This window comes from Melanostigma gelatinosum, assembly GCF_949748355.1.
Source record: "Melanostigma gelatinosum genome assembly, chromosome: 18".
Lineage (NCBI taxonomy): Eukaryota > Metazoa > Chordata > Actinopteri > Perciformes > Zoarcidae > Melanostigma > Melanostigma gelatinosum.
This window is the reverse complement of record NC_136651.1, coordinates 22563075-22587805: the sequence shown is the minus strand read 5'-3', so window position 1 is coordinate 22587805 and position 24731 is coordinate 22563075. Positions and strand designations below refer to the sequence as shown.

Here is a 24731-nt window from a genome sequence, read left to right as displayed (position 1 = left end):
CTGAAAATAGATATCCATTTTTTTTTTAATTGCAAAAAGCTGAATAATTCAAAAAGTTGAAAGATTACAAATATGAAGTTATATCACCCCTCTCCTTAAAGAGCTGAACATTTTGATATTCGAACCGTTTCTGTAGCTTAAAAGAATTCCAGCAGTAGTGATATTTGTTGTAGTAGTAGTAGAAGTATTATTCGCAGTATAAGTATGAGTTGCATCTGAATAAGTACTAGTTGTAGCAGCAGTGATATTTGTAGTAGCAGTCGTAGTAGAAGTTGTCGTCGAAGTATTTGTAATTAGAAGAAGTAGTAGAAGTAGTAGAATCCGCAGTCGTACTAATAGCTGTAGTAGTATTAGTACTGGTTATTAGTACTGGTAGTAGCAGGATTAGCAGTATTAGCAGTTGTGGTATCAGTAATAATAGTAGTGGTAGTGGTAGTAATAGCAGTAGTGGTAGTAATAATATTTATGGTAGCAGTAATAGCAGTAGTAGTAATAGTAGCAACAGCAAAAGTTGTAGTAGTAGTGGTAATACTAGAAATATTAGCAGTAGTAGTAGTTGTCGCAGTATTAGTAAGAGCATTCATTATTTCAACAAAAAAGCCTAATTTTGAGCGAAACGTTTAAATACAGTTAATCGATGAGGCTTTTATTTTGAAAGGGTGGGACTGGGTGGGGGAGGGAGGGGGAGAGGATACATAATCATCATGTTTGACACAAAGAGGTTATTAAATGACAGGCTTCATCACAAGCAGTTTAGTTAGAATTCACTCTCTGGGGCTTTTATTTTGAAATGGAGTGTGGGGGAGAAGGGGAGAGGAGACAGAATCATAATGTTAGATAAACACAAACCGGTTATTAAATGACAGGCTCATCACAAGCATTTCAGTTAGGATTCATTCTGTGGGGCTTTTATTTTAAAATGGCGTGTGTGTGTGGGGGGGAGGAGGAGGGGGGAAAGACCTCTAAAGATCCCTAAGACCTGAATGACTGTATGAGAGACACAGAGAGAGAGAGGGAGAGGAGTGTATGTGCGCGTGTGTCTGTGAGTCTGTGTGTTTATCAACATCACTAATTGGCTCAATCGCGAACACCTGTGTGCCTGAAGCCATTTCATGGAGATAAAACAGGGAAACACCTCAAACAAATCATCAAAACTCCCATAACCGTATATCCTATTGCTCCGATATTAACAATTGAGAGGGAGGATGACTTGAGAAACAGATCTTGTAAAGATTGTGTCTGTAGTGTAAAAAATGTGGCTTAACTGGCGATCTAGAAATGGGGTACCGTGTTCTGTGGAAGATGTTTTTGAAGCAAAATTTAACATTGGTCTCTATGGAGCAGAAAGTTGGTTTTCCTCTCAATTAACGGCTTCTGTGTCAAATGTGGAAATCTGTGGGATTCTACAGTCATGTTTCTACGACAAGGACAATATTAGCTACTTCTACATCCAGAAATTATGCATGACGAGTGAAGATTGTGGACACAGTGGCAAAACACAAATGTTTTTTTCACAAGAATCTCAAGCTGCTCTTCACTCTAGCGGTGACATCACGCACTCTAAGCTGCGCAATACACACCCATTATAAAGTCAGAAAAGGGCTGAAAAATCATAAAAGTTAAATTGCTGCAGTTCAAAAAGTGTAAAATATATCAAAAAGCTGAATAATGCGGCAATAGTTCAGGGTTTTCTCAACATTTGAAAGTTGAAATGGTGTCTGTAGCTGAAAGTATGAGGAAGTTGAAGGATTTGAAAGTTGAAGAAGTTCAAGAGGATTTGAAAATATTCTCCACAGAGATCCCATTGAAAATATAAAGCTTAATAATTCAAAAAGTTTAAAGGTTAGAAATAGAGGAATTCATAGCAGAGATGAGCTGAAGGAGCTGAACATTTTGATATTTGAACGGTTTCTGTAGCTTAAAAAATGAAGAAGTGTTGCGACGAAACGGGGGGACGGAAGAAATAGTGGAACTAGAAAAAGCATTTCCTGCTGAAAATGCGTTGGAATGCTGAAAACTGAAATTAATCGCAAAAACATTGCTGAAAATAGATATCCAATTCAAAAACAAATTGCAAAAAGCTTAATAATTCAAAAAGTTTAAAGATTACAAATATGAAAAGTCATATCACACCTCTCCTGAAAGAGCTGAACATTTTGATATTTGAACAGTTTCTGTGGCTTAAAAAAATTCATCAGTGGTGATATTTGTAGTAGTATAAGTTGTAGTATAAGTATTATTCGTAGAAGTATTGGTAGCATTGGAATAAGTACTAGTCGTAGTGATATTTGTAGTAGTAGTAGTAGAAGTTGTAGTTGTAGTAGAAGTATTTTTAGCAGTAGAAGTATTGGTAATTAGAAGAAGTAGTAGAAGACGTAGTATCAGTAGTCATAGTAATAGCTGTAGTATTGGTCGTAGTATTTAATATCACAGTAGTAGTAGTAGTAGTAATAGTAATGGCAGTAGAAGATGTAGCAGTAGTTCTAGTAGCAGTCGTACTAATAGCTGTAGTAGTATTACTTTAGTAGCATGAATAGCAGTAGTAGTAGTAGCAGTTGTCGTATAAGTAATAGCAGTGGCGGTAGTAATAATATTGATGTAGCAGTAGTAGCAGTAATAGTAGCAACAGCAAAGGTTATAGTAGAAGTAGCAGTAGTAGTAATACTATATTAGCAGCAGCAGTAGTAGTTGTCGCAGTATTAGTAAGAGCATTCATTTTTTGAACAAAAAAGCAGAATTTTGAGCTTGTTTAAACACAGTTAATCCATGGGGCTTTTATTTTGAAAGGGTGGTGCTGGGTGGGGGGGGGGAGAGGAGACATAATCATCATGTTTGACACACATAAACAGAGGTTATTAAATACCTGGCTTCATCACAAGCATTTCAATTAGAATTCACTCTCTGGGGCTTTTATTTTGAAATGGGGTGTGTGTGTGTGGGGGGGGGGGGGTCCTCTAAAAGTCTCTAAGACCTGAATGACTGTATGAGAGAGAGAGAGACAGACAGAGAGAGAGAGACAGAGAGAGACAGATAAAGAGAGAGAGACAGAGAGAAGAAAGAATTAGTGAGAGATTTTTTTTTGTTGATTTTTCAAAAGCACTTTATTCACATTTTTCAATTTTTACAATTAAAGCGCTAATGCATTAAAATCACTGATTGCTCCATTTAAACAACCCACACATAACCCATCAAGTAAACACCTGCGCAAACACCAACTTATCTTTTACAATGGAACAAACAATATTTTCAAAACACCAACATCGTTTAAAAGCGTCTAAATCTCCAATGTGTGTGTAAAACCTGAACTCTAGCCAGAGTCTGGCCCTGATGTTACATAGCCAGACTGCCCCGGCCTCCTGCCCCTCCCCGGTCTCCACTTTGGCCTTTCTACTCAAATAAATGGCCATTTTGGCTTCCCCCGAAAGATAGTTCAGTAGCTGCCACTTTTCCTTTTCTGCTTTCTTATAGGCAGCTCCCATGATAAAAACCCTTTCAGTAAAAACCATGTTAAAAAGACTAAAAACCGATGCTAAAAGAGAGAAGAAGCTCGCGAGCCTCCTACACTCAGTAAAAACATGGTAGATAGTCTCCCGGAGACCGCAGAAGGGGCAACAGCTCAAAACAGTGGGATTAAGAACCGAAATAAAAGCGTTGGAGGCGACAGCACCGTGTAAAATCCTCCACTGGAGGTCGGCAGTCCGTTTCTTCAGGAGAGGCTTGTATAAAATCCTCCACTGTGGGCCAGGCCCGCCTTGTCCCAGTCTGCCTGACCACACAGTGGGGTGCCGGTTGCACAGTCCAGACCCGTTTGTGCTCTTGACACAATTAAAATACAGCGTCCTCTTGTCTGCCTTGTGTAATGTCAGAGTCTCTGGGCACGTCGTAGCGAGCAGGGGGCCGGTGAGTTCCCCTAGCCCCGGGCTCAGGGAGATATCAGGGAACGGGTCTGCAGGGTCCGGCTCAACTCCTCGGCTGTAGTCCATGAGGAGGCTCCTCTCCTCTCCTTCCAGTTCAGCCTCTGCCTCCACAGCTCCAGGAGCCTCCTCGCCACCCGGACAGACTGCAGACCCAGTAGAGAGCCCAGGGCCGGGGCATCGCTCAGCGTCGGCCCCACTGCATCCACCAGCTGCTGCAGGCACAGGGCTCGTGACCTCAGCAGCGCCCCCGTCAGGCCAGGGGTGACGCTGCTGCTGATGTCCAGCTTGGCCCTGTGAATCAAAGGTTCTCTCAGCAACCAGTACAGCGAGTTAGACTGTGGGCACCTCTTCCGACTAAAAAGGGCCCAAGACTTAAAAACACCCTGATAAAACGGAGGCAACCCACTTAACTTTAAAATACTAGAATCAATTAAAAACAGAGCAGCATCCAGCCCCAGGTTATTTGCACGCCTGAGGATGCAGCTGGCCACATCTCGCCACACTAAACCTTCCGGACTTGTGAGGTATTTCTGTAAAAACTGGAGTCTAAAAGTGGCCGTCCGGCTGGCTAGGTGGACGAGGCCCTGTCCCCCCTCCTCTCTGGCTAAAAACAGCACCCCCTGTGGCACCCAGTGTAGACCCTCCCAAAACAAATCCAGCATTTTCCTCTGTATGTCGGCTAAAAAACCTGAGGGAGGGTCTAGGCAGGTTAGTCGGTGCCACAATGAGATTATTTAACACGAGTACCCTACCTTTAAAAGACATCTGAGGGAGCAGCCACTTCCACCTGGAAAGTTTCCCCTCAATCTTCTCTGTGACGCCCTCCCAGTTCTTCTGGACGATGTTCTCTTGCCCAAGATGTATCCCCAGGTATTTAAACCCGTCCTTCCTCCACACAAGGCTCTGGGGGAGAACTGGGAGGCCGCCACGCCATTCACCGACAGCGAGGGCCTCGCTTTTCCTCCAGTTCACCCTCGCTGCCGATGTCCTGCTAAAAACCCCCACAATGTTCGTTAAAAGGTCTGCATCCCTCTGGTCCTTAATAAAAACAACAACATCATCAGCATACGCAGATAAAATCATGTTCTTACTAAAACCAGGTAAAACCAGCCCCTGCAAGCTAGCGCGTATCTTGATGAGGAGGGGCTCCAGGGAGAGTGCATAGAGCATCCCGGACAGGGCTGTAAGAAATTTGAGTAAAAAACTGTAGTTAGTAGATATAATAAAAGTGTCTAATAATTCATAATTAATAATTCATAGTTAGTCATAATCATAAGGGTTTTGAGAATGCATAATTAAGATAAACATAAGCATAAACATAAACATGCAGAAGCATGAAACTTCTGCCAAGTTGCAAAAGTATAACTTTTATTTTGAAGGATTATTATAGAAGGGTTTAAAACGTAACTGACAGTCATTGAATGTGATATTAAACTCAGAGCCAGACAAGTGAATACGCTCCTGGAGGATAGCCAATAGGAATCGGGATAAACGGAGGAGGAGGTGTTTCGAACAGATGTGGGAGGATTAATTTAAAAGACTTTTTCCTCGCTCTCTCTCTCACCTGAATGCTCCCGGACGACAGATGTGTTTTCACCGGAGGAGCCGAGCGAGGTTTTTTGCAAATGGGGTTTTATTGTTTTAATATGTCATAGGAGTGTACACTCCAATGTATAACTGTAAATGTACTTACATCAGTGGAATTAAATTCCTTATAATTGTAAACCAGTTTTGGTAGCGTTATTGATGCAGCGTGTCGACGGCACAAGCCGGCAGCATGGCTCCGGCCTCCCCTTTGTTATGAGGTAAAAATACTATCTTAACAAATTTGGCGAACCCCAGATGGGACAGTCTTGCCGGCCTCGCTGTGTGTGCTGACGGCGGCATTAGTCAAGCAGACAATCCTGGGCCCACAATATCGGTAGGCAGAGCCGTTTCATGAAATCTGTGAGTTAGCTTCTAGGATCTTAGAGGTATTTCTGCTTGGCTAAGCGCTGCTAACGGCTAACGCTCCGTTGCCGGTGGGTACGTTCCACGAGGGAGGCCATGTTCCACTGAGGTAAGTACGATTTGCTGTCTGAAGTATGATGAACTTAAGGGATTAGTCAAGAGTATAAGGATCCTAAGAATTAATTAAAGACGGACAGCGCTGTGTAAGTAAATCACCACATTGGAATCAAACAAGCTGTGGTACGGGCGAAACTGCTTTGCTCATGCTGGGAGCCTCCTTCGGCCCAACATAAGTATTGTTAGGCCTGCAGATAGCTAGTTTAAAGCAGTTATGTAGCGAGGCGAACTGAGATGTTGTGGCTTTGAGAGGCTTAGGTGTGCAAACCTTTGTGGGCTTAGTCCACGAATGTCGGGTCACGTCGCATAAGCTGCTTAGAGAGCTAGGCTAGCGGGAGTTAGCTTCTGAGGCCGCAGGCTCCAGGAAAGACACTCTTGCTAGCTTTGGCTGTGAAAATAATTAGTGGATCATGTGGGTGATTCAGAGGGCGTAGAATAAGGGCTTTGGTGAAACTAGACAGACTGGGTGAGTGGTTTGTGGCGTTGGAAGTGAATAACTCGCGTTTCATATACGTAACAGTGAGCTCGGGTCCGGATGAGCTAAAGCCCGTTAACCGGAGGTTTAAGGGTTAATAAAACAATAATACGTGTGACTAGTCTGTGTTTTAGCAGCGTGGAAATACGTTTAAAATGATGACTAAATAAGTCCAATAATACGTGTGACTAGTCTGTGTTTTAGCAGCGTGGAAATACGTTTAAAATGATTGATATTGCATGACCGCGCTGTGGGGAGCTAACGCTAGCTACGTGTAGCTCCGGCGTTGCGGTACTATGTATGTAAAATAAGTGCTTATAAAATAAAATAACGGCTGGATTGAGAGAGGAGACAGAAGGCGTATGAGTGGAATTAAAGTGTGGGATTTTGGTGATACTTGTGTGTGCGTACGCTGTATTAGAAGCTCCGTTTTTTTCGTTAGCATTGCGGTTAGCATATCTGTACAAAAAAGCCGGTTTCATGACAACTTCCGGTTTGGCGCAGAACAACTTCCGGTTCGGCGCAGACGGCAAGGCAAGTTTATTTGTATAAGCACAGCTCAAAGTGCTTCACATAAAACCATTAAAAGCATCAAAACATAAGGCAAAAGAAAAGGAGATTTAAAAACAATTAAACAGAAGGAATAACTGCAGGTGACCATAAAGAAGTGTTTAGAATCTGAATTTTTCAGAGATTCATTGTCTAAGAGCTGTGAGCTTATATCCTGACCTTAGTTTTAATTAAGCATTATAACTCTAGTCGTTGACTTTGGTTTTAGTTCAGCATTTTAACAAAGATTAATGGTTTCAGTTGTGTTTCTTCAATTCTTGAACTTAATTGTGACTCATTATCGTGCAGACCAGAGTGTAAGTGCAGTTCAACAGTTTGACTTGCCTTGGTATTTCTGATTGAATATCTTTGAACACAGTTATTGATTTTAAAGTTGAATTTAATATTTAATTGATTAATTATTCATTGTTTTTTAATTTCATTTTACTTCCAATTTTAAACCTTTCGAATTCTGATTTGGAACTGGATTGAGATTGTGATTCTGATTTAGATGTTGAGTTTGATTTCGGAATTCTAGCTTCAATTTTGGATTCGAGATTCCTTCACATATCCAGTATTGACTAATTTTGGTACATTTACTATTTTACATAGTTCCTAAGAATCAATTTTGACACGGACGGCGCAACATATTTGAGAGATCGTTGACCTCTCTTACACTACAGACGTATGCTAACATTTACTGCTGAACTTTTGGCAGTTCTGTGTTTGTTTTAGTCAAGGTGCGTGGTTGAGTGGGTCCAGATCTGGGAAGTGGAGCAGCGGATCCCAGTTTTGGAGTCAGCGGCCACACGCCATACAGCACAGAGGGTGAGTTGACTTTGATTCAGGTGATGACAAGCATGCACATTTAATACACACATTTGAATACTCCTAGGCTGCATAATGTTTACATTAAAGAAGCAGAGTAAGGAAGTAGGAGCACTGGTAAGAAGACTAAAATGTGAAGTAAGAGAAGTAGAATGCATCAGAAAAGATTTGCAACAGCAGATAGAGGAAAGACGAGCAGAAAGTAAAGAAGACGAGGATATAAAGAGCATGCAGCGGCGGCTGCTGAAACTTCAAATAGCGGCGGCTGACAGAGAGATAAGTAGAAAACATCTGGCCAAGAAACAGATGGCCGTAGCCAAGGCTCAGGCCTCACAACAGCCCCAATATCCAGCTGCACCCCCGACCTCATACCAACCAAATCCAGCCGTACCAGCCCACACAGTGGTGTACTACCAACCTCCGCCCTATAGAGGCAGAGGACGTGCACGTGCATCCAACAGAGGCAGAGAATATGGAAGAGGCAGAGCTTACCAAGCAGGCGGATATGGCCAACCAGGAAACAGAGAAAACCCTGACAGGTTTGGTGAGTGCTACGTATGTGGGAGATGGGGCCATTGGGCCCGAGACTGCCCAAGGCAAATGGGAAGAGGAAGACAGCCCAATGCACCACCACAACATGCTCCGTTCCCACCACAACATCAGCAGTACCTACGACCAGGTCCAGCTGGACCTCCTCCCATGAGACATCAACAGATGCCCATGCTGTCACCAGGACCATGGGGGGGTTCAGTGTATAGCCAGCCATGTGATCCCTTACAGCAGAGATATCGAGGTGAAGGGGAGATATGGTAAGGTGTCAAACATTTTTTGTAGATCCACATTTAGAATAGTTTTCAGTAAAGGTGCGACTCAAAATTTTTGAGATTTAATGACGTCATGATAAACCACAACTAGACTTGCTAACTCTAGAAATTGAGAAATATACGGGAGCTCTAACTAACATGAGCCGAGTGTTGTTTTCTCAGGTGACAAACGCAGAAGCAGCAGCTGACGAAAGGAAGCAGGCTGATGTGTCACCAGGCAGTCTGGTGTGGATAAAAGTCCACAAACGCAAGTGGAGTGAACCAAGGTGGACCGGTCCATGGGAGGTAGTATTGGCAACCTCACATGCAGTAAAGGTGAAAGGTAAAACTGGAGCTACTTGGCACCACCTCACTCACTGTGCAGCAGCGAAGGTAACGAGTGTGACACTCGCAGAGACAGGATTGAACATCAGACAGGCAAAATTTGAAGTTAAAGACACCTCAAAAGAGGGTTTAGACAGTACTGACAATGACGTTTCCCCCACAGTTTAAGCGAGGACTTCCATTGGGAGACTCTAGCTTCAGTAGGTTATGGAAGTCTGTAATTACTTTCGTCCTGAGTTCAGTAGCTTCCCTCTTAGTATGTGGAATTAACCACAGACAGGAACCAGAACACATGCATGACTACATCAGGATTCGACATTTAGCCTCAGTAGCTAATCAAACCGATCTTAGACCACGTAGAGAGGCTTCTCTGACGACACTCACCTATGAAAATGTAACTCTCACTCTTATGTTCAAAGAAGGTACAACATCAACGGTCCAGTTCGATTTCTGTGAAGTAGTTTCCAGTCCCAAGTATGAACACGCCTGCGGGTGGATGACCAAAACCGTGTGCATCATAACTGACGAGTGTGGGCCTGCCACACAAAAGTATGGGAAGCTGTTATCATATTATGCCTGTGATGTGTACAAAGGGGGTGGGTAGATGTAATCCTTTAAGACTTACCTAAATTGACTGACTGAGGACTTTACGTAATACAGGGAAAGGCTACTGATAGTCCTGCCCCACAAGGGCTCATTAGGATTATTGTTAAGCCTGTAAAAAGACCAGGTTCGACATACGACTGACGCAGAGAATGAGGTAAGGGGTGGAAACCGGAATGGCAGATGGGAATTTATGGTGGGTACAATATACGGCTTCAAGCCAGTAGTACAGATTGTATTGTGTGTTTAGGATCTAGACCCCTAGCAACACCAGTTCCTTCAAGATTCAGACTCCTAAGTCCTGAATTAGTTGTATTTTAACTCTGTTTACTGATGACACTTTGCCCCTCCAACACACTTGTCAGAGGCTACACTGAGATTACCCACCTGTATAATATAATACCCCACCTCTGTTCAAAGTTACAGAGGGTCCATTTGATTGTATAGCCTCAGATACAGCTATGGGGCCCAATGTAGGCAGTATTATTGAAGCAAATTGTAGCAACAGTCACAACGCTAGCGACTATCTATATAACAGTGTGTTAAGACAGACAGCACCTAGAGCTGATTTATGGTGATGGTGTGGAGGAAGAACCATACATCCAATCCTGCCTAAAGATTGGACAGGTGCGTTGGTGCAACTTATATTGTCATTCTATATCTTGCCTGTCACTGATGCAACTTATGGAGAACTCATCTCTCCACGCCCACATGCTAACAGAAGATCCAAAAGAGATGCCGGTGGCCCGAAGGGAGCCTTTGATGACCAAGTGTACATAAGATGTCATAAGACTGCCAAGGGGGGTGTCTAATGACTTTCAAGCCAGAAATCAAATAGCAGCAGATTTAGAATCTGTTTTCTCTCAGAGGGTGATGATTAATAAAAATGTCGATTGGATCAACTACATTTACTATAACCTACAGCGTTTAGTAAACCTCACCAGTGACGCCATATCAGGACTGCATGCACAGCTGGCGAAGACTAGTTTAATGACCTTGCAGAACAGAATGGCATTAGATATGATTTAGCAGAGAAAAGTGGCGTGTGCCAGATGTTTGGGTCTGCGTGCTGTACTTTCATTCCAAATAACACAGCTCCTGATGGATCGGTGACCAGGGCTCTGGAGGGACTGACAGCACTCAGCCAAGAGCTAGCAGACAACTCTGGTGTCACGAATCCGTTCACCGACTGGTTGGGAAGTATGCTTAGCCAGTGAAAACATACATTTTTGGCAATCGTAATTATTCTGTGTGCTGTCATCATAGACCGCCTAGTTGTCTGTGGATGGGGGTTCCCGTGCATCCGTGGACCTCTACAGGGGTTTATTGTTTCACCGATGAGCCAGACACCAGTCCAGGCAACCAGTTATGTGACGAGGATGAGGACGAATTGGAGCTTCTGATGGCCACAGTCTAGATGAGGCCACCAGAGGGACTTCACGAGCGGTTCCTGACCATCCAGATGGACTTCTAAAACATCCAGTGAGATGTTGGAAGTTTGGAAAATAGACGGATTGTTTTGGATGAGTATTTGGAGATTACATTTTTTGTTTAATTGGGTTATAAAGGGATTTTAGGGTGTAAAAGATTAAGAAATGTAATTTTGTCACGTGTAAAAGAACAGTCAAGGCTTCTCAGTATGTGTTCTCTAGCCTACAGGCTGTATCCTGATCCTGCCAGCCCCAAGACGTGGAAGGCAGTGACTTCCAACGCACTCTATCTTGAAACGAACTGAACAGAAATACTTGAAATGATATCTGTGTGCATGAATTCTTTGCCTCGGTTTAGATAGATAGGGAGCCTTTCCCTGGATTGAGTAGGGGGGAGGTCTCCAGGGACATTTGCATAACTAACTACATTTGAGTAGCTAACTCACAGTGAACTGTGAGTTAGGGGGGAATTGTAAGAAATTTGAGTAAAAAACTGTAGTTAGTAGATATAATAAAAGTGTCTAATAATTCATAATTAATAATTCATAGTTAGTCATAATCATAAGGGTTTTGAGAATGCATAATTAAGATAAACATAAGCATAAACATAAACATGCAGAAGCATGAAACTTCTGCCAAGTTGCAAAAGTATAACTTTTATTTTGAAGGATTATTATAGAAGGGTTTAAAACGTAACTGACAGTCATTGAATGTGATATTAAACTCAGAGCCAGACAAGTGAATACGCTCCTGGAGGATAGCCAATAGGAATCGGGATAAACGGAGGAGGAGGTGTTTCGAACAGATGTGGGAGGATTAATTTAAAAGACTTTTTCCTCGCTCTCTCTCTCACCTGAATGCTCCCGGACGACAGATGTGTTTTCACCGGAGGAGCCGAGCGAGGTTTTTTGCAAATGGGGTTTTATTGTTTTAATATGTCATAGGAGTGTACACTCCAATGTATAACTGTAAATGTACTTACATCAGTGGAATTAAATTCCTTATAATTGTAAACCAGTTTTGGTAGCGTTATTGATGCAGCGTGTCGACGGCACAAGCCGGCAGCATGGCTCCGGCCTCCCCTTTGTTATGAGGTAAAAATACTATCTTAACAGGGCACAACCCTGCCGGACCCCTCTACCCACTCTAAAAGGAGCACACAGACTGCCGTTTATCTTCAGCACACTCTCAACCTCATTGTACAACACCTTGATCTTAGCTATGAAGCCAGCGCTGAACCCAAACTTCCCCATAACTGTCCAGAGGAAGCTGTGTTCAACGCGGTCAAAAGCCTTTTCCTGATCTAGAGAAATCAGACCAGTGTCGATACCCAAAGAGCTGGAGACCTCCAAAACGTCCCGAATGAGGTAGACATTGTCTACCATGGACCTGCCGGGCACACAGTAGGTCTGGTCCCGATAGATGACCTGCTCCATAGCTTCCCTCAGCCTGGAGGCAAAGAGCTTGGACAGGAGCTTGTAATCCACACACAGTAGAGACACAGGACGCCAGTTTCCGATGTCCTGCAGGTTCCCCTTTTTCGGCAGCAGTGTTATTACCGCTCTCCGGCAGGACATCGGCATGGAACCAGAGGCCAGACTCTCATTAAAAACGTCCAGTATGTCGCTGGCAAACACATCCCAGTACGCTTTAAAAAACTCTACGGAGAGGCCATCGATGCCGGGAGCACGCCGCCCCTGCATCCCCTGCAAGGCGGCACTGAGCTCCGGCAAGCTTATGGGCCTGTCAAGCTCCCTGTTTGTCCCCTCAGAGACCTGAGGTAGCCCCCCACAGAACTCCTCTATGAGGGGTTCCTCCTCCCTGTACTCACTTGTAAAGAGGGAGGAGTAAAAGCCCACCGCTCGCCTCCGAATCTGGCTTGGTTCCACAACCGGCTGTCCCGTGTCTGCCAACAGTGAGTGGATCACCCTCCCCTGCCCACTCTTCCTCTCCAGGCCGAAGAAGAAGCCAGAGGGAGTATCCATCTCCGTGATGCTCTGGAATCGGGACCTGACCAGTGCACCCTGAACTTTAACATCCAACAGGTCGGCCAGAGCCATCTTTTTTCCTTTGAGGACTTCAATATGTCCTTGATCTCCTGTGGACTCGCTTAAACGTTCTAGGTCCACTATATCAGTCTCCAGGTCCTTCATAGATCGGGTAATGTCTCGGGTGACGTTGAAAGTGTGCTGCTGGCAAAGGAGCCTAATCTCAACCTTACCACGGTCCCACCACTGCCTAATGCCGTGTTCACACCGGTCGCGTTGATTTTTTGACGCACTGCAAAAAAGCGTCCAACGCACTGCACAATCGCGTCCAACGCGCCGCCGGTCGTGTTCACACCAGACGCCGCAAAATCTCGTAGCGCCGGAGAGGGGGCGTGGTTTATCGTCCTGGAAGCCTCCATCTGGCCGCCATTTATTTCCGCTGTCAACCGTGAAAGGAATAAGGACAATTGCTGCTTTGTACGTGTTGTGGAAGTCCCTCAAACATCGGAATGCCAAACGCCGTCATGTCTGGTTCATAATATTGTTCAGAGGAGCTCCGTGGATTGTATCGAGCTGTATTCACTGTGTCTAGCAAGCCACCGGTCGCTGTTTACTACAGCTGTAGGAACACAAAATAAACTGATTTGGCTGTGATTCAACGGCAATAAACCGACAAAAAGGGACTCCGAAATAACTACGTAATGATACCGATTTGTAGGTTACTGGTCTTCTCAATGGAGCTCTGATGGATCAGTGCTAGGCTATGCTAACATCGTAGCAGCTCCACCAGCACTCAATAACGTCACGTAGACGTAAATACGGCAGCGTCTATTCATTGTTTGTATCGTATGGTTTACACACACACATGTATACGCATAGTTTGGTCCGGTCTCTATTGATATGAGGTATCGTAGAGCTCTGGGTGAACACAGACGGCTACAGGATTTATTTCCTGATTCAACAACGGCAGGAAGCCAGTGATGACAGGGGGAGCAACTCAACGCTGATAGGCTATCGCGCCACAGCGTCACGCGATTATGTCGCTGAAGTTGAAAAATTTCAACTCGCGCGTTGCCGATTTTGCGGCGTCCAACGCGTCCACCGCGTCCACCGCACTGCAATAACGCGTCCAACGTGCCATCGCAAAATCGCGGCGCGCCAGTCTCATCGCGTCTGTGCATAGACTTTGTATGTAATCTCGACGCGCGTCAAAAAATCAACACGACCGGTGTGAACGCAGCATAAGACTGTTAAAATCACTCTTCCTCAGCCTAAAAACACCCCAGAAATAGATAAGGGCCTCTCTAAAATTATTATCAAAGGTTAAAACTGAATTAAAATGCCAATACGCACTTCTGGGTAAAACATTCCTAATAAAAACATTACAAAAAAGCAAAGAATGGTCAGTAAAACTGGCAGGAACAATACTGCACATTTTAAAAATATTAAAATGATGCTTAAAAACATAAAAACGGTCTAACCTGGCTGAGGAGATCCTACCCTCTCTAAAATGGGACCATGTGTACTGTCGGCAGTCAGGGTGCATCCTCCTCCACACGTCCACCAGGCCATAAGAGTGGACCAGCTGCCTCAGGACATGCTGGGAAGCTGGATGTGGCTCTGTGTGGTTACGGTCTTTAAGATCGTCCACCGTACAGTTAAAATCCCCACCCAAGAATAAAAAATCCTCCGAGGCACAGCCACTTAACTTTTTGTAAAAACAGCTTCCTCTCTGCACCGGTTGCCGGAGCATACACATTGATAAAAAACACTGTAAAAAGGTCGAACCGTGCTTTAACTAAAAACAACCTCCCCTCGATGATGTGTTTGACCTCCAGTGAATTCGGGGTAAAAGACCTGGAGAAGAGGAAGCCCACTCCTGCACTGAGGTTGGTGTTGTGACTCAGGAGGCACCCGGAGGCGCGGTCGCCGCCGCGCCCCAAGCCGCGGGCGACCGCGGGGCAGCGGCGGACGGGCCGGGAAGAGGGCCGGGCCGGGCCAGGCAGAGCCGGGTCCCCTCGCCTCGCACAGGCCCTCACGGTGTGTCCCTCCTCACCGCATCCGAAACACTTCATCGCCGACGAGGTCGCAAAAATCACGTATTCATAATCATCTACCTTAACATGGAAGCGAAGGTTGAGCTCCTCATTCCGGTTGTTAAGGATCATAAACAGGTGTCTGCGGTGGGACACCACGTGCTTCAGCAACTGAGACTTACACCCAGACAAGATCTTTTTCATCGGGGATACGATCTTTCCGTGTCTGGACAGCTCTCTGCTGAGGAACTCGTCGGTGATGAAGGGAGGGACATTGGAAAGGACAACCTTAGTTGCCGGCTGCGCCAGGGGCAACACCTGAACAAACAATCCGGTCACCGTGAGGCCTGCCTCCACGACACGGTTCACCTTTTCCACCTGGTCCAGGAAGAGGACCACGGCGCCGTTCATCCGAGCGGCCGACTTGATGCTGCTGTGCCCGACCCTCTCCCCCACAGCCAGCCCCACGTCCTCCACGCTGCACGAGGAGCCGACGGCGATCTTGATGCCGTGCTTCCTCGTGAGGTGGGACAGCGCGTCTCCATTCACCATGGCGTCTAGAGACGCCGACCGGCGAAACACCGGCAGGAGGGGGAAAAAAACACCCAAAAAAACCCAAACTCCCCCAACAAAAGCACAAAACTAAACTAAAGTGAACACCAACCACTAAACCACATTAAATTAATCATACATAACTAAGGGGAAAAAAAATTCTCGAAAACACCCTCTCACTCAGCGACTCACTCACACACGCTCACTCCCGACAGACAGAGAGAGAGAGAGAGCGAGAGAGAGAGAGAGAAGAAAGAATTAGTGAGAGAGAGAGAGAGAGAGAGAGAGAGAGAGAGAGAGAGAAGAAATAATTAGTGAGAGAGAGAGAGAGAAGAAATAATTAGTGAGAGAGAGAGAGAGAGAGAGAGAGAGAGAGAGGGGAAAGAATTAGTGAGAGAGAGAGAGAGAGAGAGAGAGAGAGAGAGAGAGAGAGAGGAGAAAGAATTAGTGAGAGAGAGAGAGAGACAGAGAGAGAGAGAAGAAAGAACTAGAAAAATAATTTCCTGCTGAAAATGCGTTGGAATGCTGAAAACTGAAATGAATCGCAAGAACATTGCTGAAAATAGATATCCAATTCAAAAACAAATTGCAAAAAGCTTAATAATTCAAAAAGTTTAAAGATTACAAATATGAAAAGTCATATCACACCTCTCCTGAAAGAGCTGAACATTCTGATATTTGAACAGTTTCTGTGGCTTAAAAAAATTCATCAGTGGTGATATTTGTAGTCGTATAAGTTGTAGTATAAGTATTATTCGTAGAAGTATTGGCAGCATTGGAATAAGTACAAGTTGTAGTGATATTTGCAGTAGTAGTAGACGTTGTAGTTGTAGTAGAAGTATTAGTAATTAGAAGAAGTAGTAGAAGACGTAGTATCAGTAGTCATAGTAATAGCTGTAGTATTGGTCGTAGTATTTAATATCACAGTAGTAGTAGTAGTAGTAATAGTAATGGCAGTAGAAGATGTAGCAGTAGTTCTAGTAGCAGTCGTACAAATAGCTGTAGTAGTATTACTACTTTTAGTAGCATGAATAGCAGTAGTAGTAGTAGCAGTTGTCGTATAAGTAATAGTAGTAGTGGTAGTAATAGCAGTAGTGGTAGTAATAATATTGATGGTAGAATTCACTCTCTGGGGCTTTTATTTTGAAATGGGGTGTGTGTGTGTGGGGGGGGGGGGGTCCTCTAAAATTCTCTAAGACCTGAATGACTGTATGAGATAGAGAGAGAAGAAATAATTCGTGAGAGAGAGAGAGAAAAGAATTAGTGAGAGAGAGAGAGAGAGAGAGGAGAAAGAATTAGTGAGAGAGGAGAAAGAATTAGTGAGAGAGAGAGAGAGAGAGAGAGAGAGAGAAGAAAGAATTAGTGAGTGAGAGAGAGGGGCAGAGAGAGAGAGACAGAGAAGAAATAATTAGTGAGTGAGAGAGAGAGAGGCAGAGAGGCAGAGAGAGAGAGAGAGAGAGAGGCAGAGAGAGAGAGAGGGAGAGGCAGCGAGAGAGCGAGAGGCTCTGATATCTCTGGCAACTTTCTCATTTGGAGATTGTCCAATGTTTTATCTTTTACAGCTTACATGACTGTTGTCCTGCTCTGCCATGTCTTTCCTCACCTCTCCCTCTTGTGTTGCGGTGTGTGTAAATGTCACTCGAATCAGGAAACTTATCAGAATACTCATGTCTGATTGGCCGAGATGCAACACGTAACAGCTGCAACAAATCATGTGTGCGGCTTTTATTTTAAAATGGGGTGTGTGTGTGTGTGTGTGTGTGTGGGGGGGGGGGGGGTGGAGGAGGGGGGAAAGACCTCTAAAGATCCCTAAGACCTGAATGACTGTATGAGAGACACAGAGAGAGAGAGGGAGAGGAGTGTATGTGCACGTGTGTCTGTGAGTCTGTGTGTTTATCAACATCACTAATTGGCTCAATCGCGAACACCTGTGTGCCTGAAGCCATTTGAAAATATTCTCCATAGAGATCCCATTGAAAATAAAAAGCTTAATCATTCAAAAAGTTTAAAGGTTAGAAATATGAAAAGTCATAGCACCCCTCTGGTGAAAGAGCTGAACATTTTAATAGTTGAATGGTTTCTGTAGCTTAAAAAATGAAGGAGGAGAAGCAGTGCGACGGAAGAAATAGAAGAAGTTGAATAAAGATTCAAAGAACAATAGAAGAACAATGCTTAACAGCATTCCAACAATAAAGAAACAGGATAACAATAGTTGGAATGCTTAACAGCATTCCAACAATTAGTGAGAGAGAGAGAGAGAGAGAGAGAGAGAAGAAATAACTAGAAAAAGCATTTCCTGCGGAAAATGCGTTGGAATGCTGAAAACTGAAATTAATGGCAAAAACATTGCTGAAAATAGATATCCAATTCAAAAACAAATTGCAAAAACCTTAATAATTCAAAGAGTTTAAAGATCACAAATATGAAAAGTCCTATCACACCTCTCCTGAAAGAGCTGAACATTTTGATATTTGAACAGTTTCTGTGGCTTAACAGCATTCCAACAATAAAGAAACAGAATAACAATAGTTGGAATGCTTAAGAGCATTCCAACAATAAAGATTCGAAGAACAATTGTTGGAATGCTTAACAGCATTCCAACAATGAGACGCAGCAGGTTGAGCATCTCAGTCCTCGCGCTCATTCTCCCCGGACACTCCACACTAGACTGTCTCGTGACCGACGCTGGCCAATCACCGCTAAGACTGCACACGGACGACAACAACAAACAAATGCATTAGACCGAAGCTGAAATGCTTACCTACATTTAATTCAGTGTTCGACTGAGTCACGCGGAACCAATAACGTGCACGCCGCCGTTTAGTGCCGCCGGTCGCAAAGCATCCGTTACTGGCCGGTGACAGTTCCGTTAACGTTAGCTGTTAACGCTAGCCTTCACACAGGACGCTCGAGGTCGCAGGGACGTCGGTTCATGCGCGGAACCCTTCTATCGCAGCGCACTGGTCCGTCTGAAGACAGCGATGGACGCTCTAACATGCTAGCACCATGTTCAAAAATGTGTTTGGCTCTGGGTTCCTGGTGAGAACAGCTCATGTGATTTTGACGTGGGTCATAACGTTAATACTCTTCCTACATGATACAGGTAAACTCATTAAAGCACTACGTTATAGTAGTATTATCATATGTAGCTGTAGGCTTCAAATACTATGTAATATGTGGAATGATACGCTAATTCTTGATGTATAATGGCATTACCATATATACTGACGTTACCTGAGGAAGGAAGCTGCTATACAGGTTGGCATTTAGGTCCCACCAGTGTGTGTGTGTGTGTGGGTGGTAGAGCTGAGGCAGCAGGAGGAGACGGACCAGCTCGTGCAGCCGGTGTTCTTCGTGCTGCTGGTGCTGCTGTCGGTGTTGCTCTATTTCGCCGTTTCTCTGATGGACCCAGGCTTCATCCTGTCTGATGACAGTGATCTACATGTGAGTACTGCTGCTGCAGGTGATGGCTGGACTGGGACTAGGAGCCACCTCTCACAGGTGATGGTTGGACTGGGACTTGGTCTGGGCTGACAGTATGATCTCTGACTGCTTCCTCGTGTCTTTGCACATGTATTGTGTTGCAGTGCAGGTGTTGCATACATTTGATGCATCCCTGTGTTACAGTCAGTACATCTGTATGCCTGGGAAAGGATTTGTGGACTATTAGGAGTAATCTACATTGTTCGTGGTTTGTATTGGTTTATGTAAGTCATAGGATCTTGAATGGGAGAATAGAGTGTGCAGTAAAGTTAGTCAACTTAAGTTGCTCAAAGATTTAGTTATCACCATTCCATACACCAGTTCTGATCAACAACTTGAGATAAAGACCCAGGAGCACGTCAGACACAATCTAACTGCGATGGTGAGGTGTTATTGTTTTCATGTTTGTGGGGATGTAAATGACCAATGACACACAGAAGGTTGTGATGAATGCTTGGACTGAACATGGGCAGTGGCTCCTCTGACTAGTTTGTCTTGTGTGTTGGTCCAGTTCACACTGGGAGTGACTGACGAGCAGCAGGACATGATCCCCCCCACCACCAAGGCCCTGCGACAGCGCCGCTGTGGCCACTGTCTGCTGCAGGTAGCCTCCACACACACACATCACGCTGCCATGGGCTCATACAGCTGAACACTTAGAACGAATACGGACAGATTCATGAGGCAGAAAGAGGGTTAAATTGTGTTTGCATATAAAAAAGAAACCCTTTCTTACTTTAGTCTCGCTGTATTGGAGAGTAACGGTTCAGTCTCCATTGACCAAACAGTCATTTGTCGAAAAAAAACATTCAGCTCAAGGGCCACTTATTTGCCTTTTCTGGGGCTTTCAACCGCATCTCACATAGAGCGGACAGCGTCTCGCATAGAGCGGACAGCGTCTCGCATAGAGCGGACAGCGTCTCGCATAGAGCGGACAGCATCTCAGTTGTCAAGTAACTTCAATCATGTGTTTGTAGTAATAACAAAAGTTACAAGAGTTGTAGTAGAGGGCCTTGAGTTAAGTGGCTGCTGAGCCTGTGGGATGGATGGATGGATTGGTTGGTTGATTGATTTTCTGTAGACATGGTGTTGTAATCTGTCATCTCTCTGTGGTAACAGTGTAGCTCTCATGCTGAAATGTGACACTCAAAGTTCTACAAGTACGTGAGATCCCTCAGTGGTATAGAATAGCAGATGTGTTCTGAGCAGAACAGTTCTATGTTACACACTTGTACTACCTCCAGTGAGCACAGATCCTCATATGACCCAGCAGGTCACTCACTGTGTGCAGCAATGTAATGTAAATGTAGACGTGAGTTTAACCCTTCTATGAAACATGAACCTGACATCATACAGACTCACACGTCCAATCAGGATGTGAGGTTTCTGCCGCTGTGTAAGATTTATTTTGAATTGTACAGGTCATGATTTCAACCGAAACACATTGAGCTTGTAAAGCCACACACATTTTGAAAGAAAACTCTTAACTCAAGGTCCACTTACTAGCTTTTGGAGCTTTCAACCACATCTCTGTCTGTGTCAAAGGTCAACGTGATGTCTAAGAAGGCTATCGCTCCTTCAGGATCAACAACTAATAAAGTGATTCCGGTGTGTTCTGTGCCAGTCGGTCCTTCCATGTACGTTCATGATGCAAAGAGGGAAAGTTGTTCCTATTGTGATACAGCTGCAGCAACACATGCTGTAAATATCACAGCTGTAGCGTGTCCATGTGCTTTGTGAAAGCTCAGGTGTAGTCTCATGCTGTCCTCTCCTCACTGAGGGTAACCTGCTCTATTCCTGCTTTAGTGTTCATGGACACAGAGATGAGAGCTCTGTAGCTGTGAACAGACCACTGGCTAGTTCAGAACAACAGGATTCAACTTTACGCTTTCAGTACACACAGCATGTTGTTGTTTCATCTAAAGACGATGACCTTTGTTCCAAGCAGCAGCCAATGAGATCAAAGCACTGCCAGACGTGTCGGCACTGTGTCCGGCGGTACGACCACCACTGCCCCTGGATCGAGAACTGCGTTGGCGAGAGGAACCACCGCTGGTTTGTGCTTTACCTGGCCGTCCAGCTGCTGGTGCTGCTGTGGGGGCTGCACATTGCCTGGTGAGTACTGTCACCAACCCCCGGTGCTGGCAGGTGAATGCTGCAGCTGCAGAGCCTCCACTGATCGCTTCTCTCTTGCTTGTTTCATCAGGACGGGTTTCAGGTACGCACCCAGCTGGCAGCTGTGGCTGCGTACCAACGGCATGCTGCTGACCGTGGTCGTGCTGGTGGCTGTGCTCTCGCTGGTCGTGCTGCTCCTGCTCGGCTCCCACCTCTACCTGGTGTCTCTCAACACCACCACCTGGGAGTTCATGTCGCGCCATCGCATCTCCTACCTAAAGCACTGCAGCGCTGATGAAAACCCCTTCGACCGGGGCACCTTCAACAACCTGTGGGCTTTCTTCTGCGTGTGGGGCACAGTGGTGTGGGAACAGGTGTACTTCAGGGAGGGCAGCGACCAGGTCTAGGATTACATGACATTCAAAGACTGAAAGGGATTTCACTCCGATGTAACCTCTCTAGTTGTTTGGACCAGACACTTGACTGCAAAGTTGGGAGATGAATTATGCTTCTGTGCAGTTCAACTTTAGAAAGACACTTGTGTTGTTGTCCCACATTTACCGTCTTTAACATCTCTCCTCCCAGTGGCTCATCACTGCAGTGTCGTTGGAGTCCACACTTCCTGTTTTTCACAGAAGTGGCTGTCAACAGGTTACCAGCACCAAAGCCCTTATTCTAACATTCCTTTACAGGATTAAAGGATACAGAAGCATCTCAGGCCCTTCAGTTCTCATGTGAAGGCTGAGTGGAGCTCGTCGTAGAGTCTTTATGCTCCCACATCCTCCCTGACCGCTCCTACGTACTCCACTAATCATTTCTGTGCGCAATGAACACAGACTGTTAAATACTTTTAACGTTTACTTTTCGTACATGTTAATTATTGCATAGACCTTTGATAAATAAATGTCCTTGTTTTATGAGCGTGTGTGGTTGCTCTGTTCACTCAGACTGGTTCGATGAGTCTGCCGTAGAAGCCTCATGCTGCTCTGGTTTCATGTGATTGATTGCTGGAAGTGCTGAGTGGTATTCATTCTGCAGCGGTTTTACAGCTTCACTCTTAAAGCCGTGAGTTGAAGTGCGAGAACAAGAAGTTCACATTTTCATTTGTTTTTTCAAACATCAGTTGATTTGAAGGTTGCTGTATTGTTCATGGCTTTGACTTTCAATGGACAGCATTGCAAGCTATTTTATATTGGAACTATTTTGAAGCAGACCATGTGTAGATTCTTGTATTATTACTATTTGAATGGAGGCGCTGGAGGAGCAGCAGCTCAGCGTGAGAGCGCTGAGTGCAATAGTTCCCTTGTAACAGCAATAAACGTGTTGAATTCAATGTCCAGCTGCAGTGCTGACAACATGCAGACTGCCTCCAGTTGTATTCATCGTCAGTGAGCGCCCTGGTTTTCATGAATTAACATTTAATTCATGTTGTGTACTTCTGAATTATATGCAATGTTTTTACTACTTTAAAATGACTATACATCAAAAAATAAATGTTAATGACGAGTTTCCTGCTCATTTAAAGTCCAGCAGATATCAATTTATTCATTCATATTTCCTTCATGTTGTTTACACTTTACACAGGCTGGTCTGTTCTATATGAGCATAATCTTCATGATAGTATCCTTTTTAAATAACAAACTGTTGTATTGACTGAGCAATCTCTGAAGGACAGCATTACATCCCGACAGACAACAGATGGAAGTGGAATAGTTATAATAAATAGCACAAGATAGCGTTTGGACTTCAGAGTCACTTTTCTTCATTAAGATCACAAATATTTACAGTTTAGTTCTTCGACTGAGCGGGCTGGAACAATGTCCATGAGTAGAACTATTGCACTGGTGACATGCTGAAGCAGTGAACGGCGCTTGATCCTACGGCTCGATGAGAGAAAGATCTCTAGTGTGTTTAAAGCAGCCACAGAGAGAGCGGGAAGAAGACGGGACGGTCGTTTCTCAGCTTCTGTTCAGTCAGAAGAGCTTTATGGCAAATAAAAGTGAGCATGAACAGGAGCAGCCTTCACCAGAGAGAGAGGGAGTCACTTCAGTCAACTCATGAGAGAAAAGTCAAAGTCAGCAAAGATGTCTTGCTGCTCAGCAGTGAGGACGTAGGCTGTTCGTGGGGGGGTGAGGACCGGCTTCAGACGCGTGAACTCCTGGTCGAAGTTACTGACGTCCTTCAGCGCTCTGATGACCGGCAGGAAGGGAGGCTTCATGTGTTTGGCCAGGAGAGCGGCCCAGTCCATTCCCTGTCAACAAACAACGAGGAGGAGCAGGAATCACTAAAGACATCACCTTCAGTGTGCAGTCAGTGCTGAGAAAGATGCTCAAGTACAATCTAAATGTATAAACGTGGTGGTTCTCACAGCAGCCGTCACTAATGTGCTTCAACTGCTCGAACAAACTAGACCTTGTGTGCCTCCGCTAGGCAGGCAACGTCCTTTATATTACACCTTTAAGAGGCGTATTAGTAGCACGACATCAGTATTTCATCTTTAAACAACACAGTTATCAACTCCAGTACATGGCAACATCCCTAATGTCAAAGTGGGATAAGTGATTCTTAAGATGAATGTCACATTGCTACTCTTTGTTGAATATGTTGGTGTCACACAGAACTAGAACTACACAACTGATGTTCTCTTCATTCTCAGTGGCTACAGCTTTTCCTGCTCTGGGTCCAGTTCAGTGTTACTTCAAATCAGCGGTGACGTGAAAGCATTAGAACTCTACTAGCTCATCACAAAGGTATGCTATCCAATAGTCCTCTTTTGAAGCTGGAGTACAGTAGTTTGTGCTGAGTTGAAGCTCTACAGAATGAAGAGGTGACTGTCAGGCGGTCAGCATCGCCTGGCCGGATAATGACCTGAAAGAATTTGTGTCTTTTAATCTCCGAGGCGTCTTCCTCGCCGCCTCCCAGTCTCATCTGAGGATTCTTCTGCAGCAGCTAAAACACAGTGGAGAGGAGTAAACAAACACATGAGATCAGAGCCAGAGATTTTGTCGAAAAAGATCACGAGTAAACTCCTGAAGAGAATCCAGATCTCTCAGGTGAGGCCAACCTTTTGAATGAGGGACACAGACTCAGGAGAGAGGAAGCGAGGGTAGCGCACGTCATCATTGACGATGCTGTCAAACACCTCTTCCTCATCATCACCTGGGAAAGGAGACTGAGAGAGAAGCACAAACTGAATAACCTTCTAGAAGACTCGGTTCCTTCGGTGGTTATATACCGTACAGGGAGATCGACTGAGTTACTGTGTCTGCTTTTGAGCTCAACATCTGATCAACTTTTGGAAGCTGTCTACAGATCTGGTCTGTCTTAAAACACATCTTCCCATATACATCGCTGTCCATACTCACCTCCAAGAGATCCACTAATGCAAAACCCACGGTTCACCTCTAAAGGAATGTTACACTGACAGAAAGCTGTTGTGTCTGCATCATGCCAGCAGTGTGGCCCTTCATCAAGGCGGCCACAAGCTATTTCTGTTTAATCACCATATAAATGATATTATTCATAGATTAAACAAGAGGG

General features: G+C 44.7%; 2 protein-coding genes across 4 annotated transcripts in view; one reads left to right on the top strand and one right to left on the bottom strand.

Moving 5' to 3' along the window:
- Positions 1-18315: 18315 nt before the first annotated feature.
- Positions 18316-21627, top strand: zdhhc12b (zDHHC palmitoyltransferase 12b). Of its 3 annotated transcripts, none has more exons than XM_079289462.1 (5): positions 18316-18696; positions 18898-19037; positions 19588-19680; positions 21025-21191; positions 21283-21627. In XM_079289462.1, exons 1-5 carry the CDS (start codon positions 18600-18602, stop codon positions 21596-21598), a joined length of 813 nt encoding a protein of 270 aa, XP_079145588.1. In that variant the 5' UTR covers positions 18316-18599; the 3' UTR covers positions 21599-21627. The 3 variants fall into 3 exon arrangements, with proteins under 3 accessions (XP_079145588.1, XP_079145587.1, XP_079145589.1); XM_079289461.1 differs by having other exon boundaries at positions 18898-19094; XM_079289463.1 differs by lacking the exon at positions 19588-19680.
- Positions 21628-23217: 1590 nt separating this feature from the next.
- Positions 23218-24731, bottom strand: part of pkn3 (protein kinase N3) — a 39538-nt gene continuing 38024 nt past the window's right edge. The window contains exons 19-21 of the mRNA XM_079289464.1: positions 24256-24363; positions 24060-24140; positions 23218-23442 (exon numbers count right to left, since the gene is read on the bottom strand). Coding sequence (XP_079145590.1) covers positions 23242-23442; positions 24060-24140; positions 24256-24363 — 390 coding nt within the window. The 3' untranslated portion in view covers positions 23218-23241. The remainder of the gene's footprint in view (positions 23443-24059; positions 24141-24255; positions 24364-24731) is intronic.

Bases quoted from the DNA above. Each gene is read 5' to 3' on its own strand.
- zdhhc12b (XM_079289461.1), top strand. From the start codon at position 18,600: ATGTTCAAAAATGTGTTTGGCTCTGGGTTCCTGGTGAGAACAGCTCAT. The intron at 18,697-18,897 runs GTAAACTCATTA...TGTGGGTGGTAG, and splicing joins ACTCTTCCTACATGATACAG to AGCTGAGGCAGCAGGAGGAG. The intron at 21,192-21,282 runs GTGAGTACTGTC...TTGTTTCATCAG, and splicing joins TGGGGGCTGCACATTGCCTG to GACGGGTTTCAGGTACGCAC.